At 37.9% G+C, this 2,500-nt stretch overlaps 1 protein-coding gene across 4 annotated transcripts in view; it reads right to left on the reverse strand.

Moving 5' to 3' along the window:
* LOC125041367 (centrosomal protein of 76 kDa-like) overlaps positions 1 to 2,500 on the reverse strand; it is a 21,861-nt gene that overhangs the window by 5,191 nt on the left and 14,170 nt on the right. For all 4 annotated transcript variants that reach the window (XM_047636251.1, XM_047636250.1, XM_047636248.1 and 1 more), the window contains 2 exons: positions 2,352 to 2,500; positions 141 to 238 (listed from right to left, as the gene is read on the reverse strand). The exon at positions 2,352 to 2,500 is cut by the window's right edge and continues 8 nt beyond it. In XM_047636251.1, the coding sequence (XP_047492207.1) occupies positions 141 to 238; positions 2,352 to 2,500 (247 nt within the window). The remainder of the gene's footprint in view (positions 1 to 140; positions 239 to 2,351) is intronic.

Genomic DNA, 2,500 nt, shown 5'->3' on the forward strand with positions numbered 1-2,500 from the left:
AGTGCAACGATAAGCCATCAGCAGCCACCATAATCTATCCAGTTTCATTTTAGATAAATGCTTGCCAAAAGTAACAGTGATCTTACTCACGTCTATGTAAGTAAAAGTAGATTCTATTTGATGTAAAATCAAAAAATTACCTGAACAGAAGCATAGAAGCGTTGATGGTTAAAGATGCTGCCTACAGTCCCATAATCATGGCCAGCTTTCTGGCCTAACTTGTAGACATAACGGCATCCTGCCAAGAATGATAAGAGAGTCTGAATTTACAAAGGACTAATTACTGCATACAGCTTATACTGAATAAAATCATCAGAATTCAGAATAGCAGAATCTTAGTAGTTTCATTGCACTAAGAGTGTAAAAAACATGGACATAGATAAGAAAATACGCATTGATGGTAGTTTCAGCAAAATTTAATGTAAAAGATGAAAATGACATTCTCCTCCTCTTGCTTGTAATTTGAAACTTTCCATATTCCTTGAGGGAGGCAAAATTATATATTAATTCAGTCTTGCATTATATTTGTATCCAATTTTCTATTCAGTCTAGAGATATTTATGAATATCCTCATTTGATTCAAACTGACATTTATAGTGGAAGCTGGATTATACATGCTAGATCTCTTTTTGAAGTTCTGAGAAGGCCAGTGGTCAATTTTCCCATGCATATCTTAACAACTGAGTTGTGTAGAGGGAATGTCTGGGAATGAAATGGGTGAGAGGATATGCCTTTAGAAGGTTTCAGCTGGACCTAAGTCATGGCAACCACTGCCAACCACTTGTGGAATCAGGGTTGTTCAGTGGTAGTAGTCATAGTTTGAAGATGAGAATTTTTCTCTGATATGACAATAGACTGTTTACGTTAAAATAGTTTATCTCTGAGTAATGCAGGTAATATTGTGTTACTATTATCTTTTCTATATTTTTGTATCAATCAGAGTTAAAATTCATTTACTTATGCTATATCAAAAGAGTAATAGATTCTTTTCATTGTTTTCACATCATATTATCTGTCCAAGAAGCTCAGAAGGCGCAGTAGTAAAGAACATCGTGTTATTTTCTGCAAACACGTTTTTGCTGTTTTGTAGTTTTCCATGGTCTACACGTCATGCATGTTATGCTTTATCATGCTGGTAATATACTGTTTTTGTTGAGAAGACTCCAAATAGTTTACACGTTGTGCAACACAGGTAAAATTGTATTTGCATTTTTTGTACTGTTCAATTTTCAAAAGTAAATATTCATCTATGTCATATGAAAAAATAACAGATTGATTGCACTTCACATTATATCTCCAAGTAGTTTACATTCTGTTCAATGCAAGAAGCACCGTGCTAATGAAGGTTGAACAAAGATGTTTTTCTCTTTTCTATTTCTTTCTTTCTATACACATCATGCATAATTTTCTTATGTGTGATAAGTCTGGAAACATTTGTATTGGCACAAGGCCACTTTACAGCACACTTTGCATTGCCTATAACAATGATGCAAGGTGTGGATGTGCTGGTACCTGTGCGTGGACACTGTCTCCTCCCTGGAGACAGCCCTCCCCCAAGCATGGCTCACAGTGGTACTTGCCACCCTTGTGGGTGGATTTGCAAGACGTCAGCTATGACTGAGCTATTCATGTCCTGACATTGTAGTCAATAACCACACAAGGCTTTAACCTCTGTTGACAATGTCAGTCTGAGATTGTGACCACTTCACTATTGTGAACTGTCAACAGCATTATGATGAGCCTCTTGTTATACCATTGAAGGCACAACATGCCCATTTTTGTGCTGTGATAGTCCACATTACCACGGGCCTTTACCTAGAGGTCTTTTGGCTTATACTTGCGGTTGACACAAACCGTACCAACTGCAATGACATCTAGACTCTGCAGGTAGTGGAAAAGGCAAGGAGAGGTGTACCGGTTATTGGTATGCACCACATAATCCTTTCCAAACAGGCCTGTGGCACCCATCAAGTCAATGACAACCTTCGAGGATGTAGATACTGTCTGCAAGCTTGTAGACTTTTACCCCGAAGTGTGCGTGCTTATTTGCTAAAGTGAATTGATGAGACAACAGGTTGACACTGCACAGTGTCTCAAACCTGTCTCTTGTCTCTTGTCTCTTGTCTCTCTCTCTCTCTCTCTCTCTCTCTCTTTTCCCCTTCTGCGTGTGTAATTCATGGGAAAAAATCTGCCAGGCAATTTGCATGGGAAATTGAAATTTTTGTTCAAGATATACTCTGATGTTTTTATTCCTCCATCAAAACTTTCCCATTAATTTTGAGAGTAATGTGTTATATCTATTGTAATTAGTTGTGAAAAAATAAATAAAAGGATTAAGAAGTTTCTGTTACCTGTTGAGGACTCCCAGAAAGTAATAGCAGTATATGGTCCACGAGTCATGACCCAGGTGTGTTGCCCACCTGAATGGAGTGTGCCTACACACACCCAGGCATCCAAACCAAACCCAAGAAGAAGACTACAAAGCAAACTACATTTGCTT

This window comes from Penaeus chinensis, chromosome 30 (genome assembly GCF_019202785.1).
Source record: "Penaeus chinensis breed Huanghai No. 1 chromosome 30, ASM1920278v2, whole genome shotgun sequence".
NCBI classification, from domain to species: domain Eukaryota; kingdom Metazoa; phylum Arthropoda; class Malacostraca; order Decapoda; family Penaeidae; genus Penaeus; species Penaeus chinensis.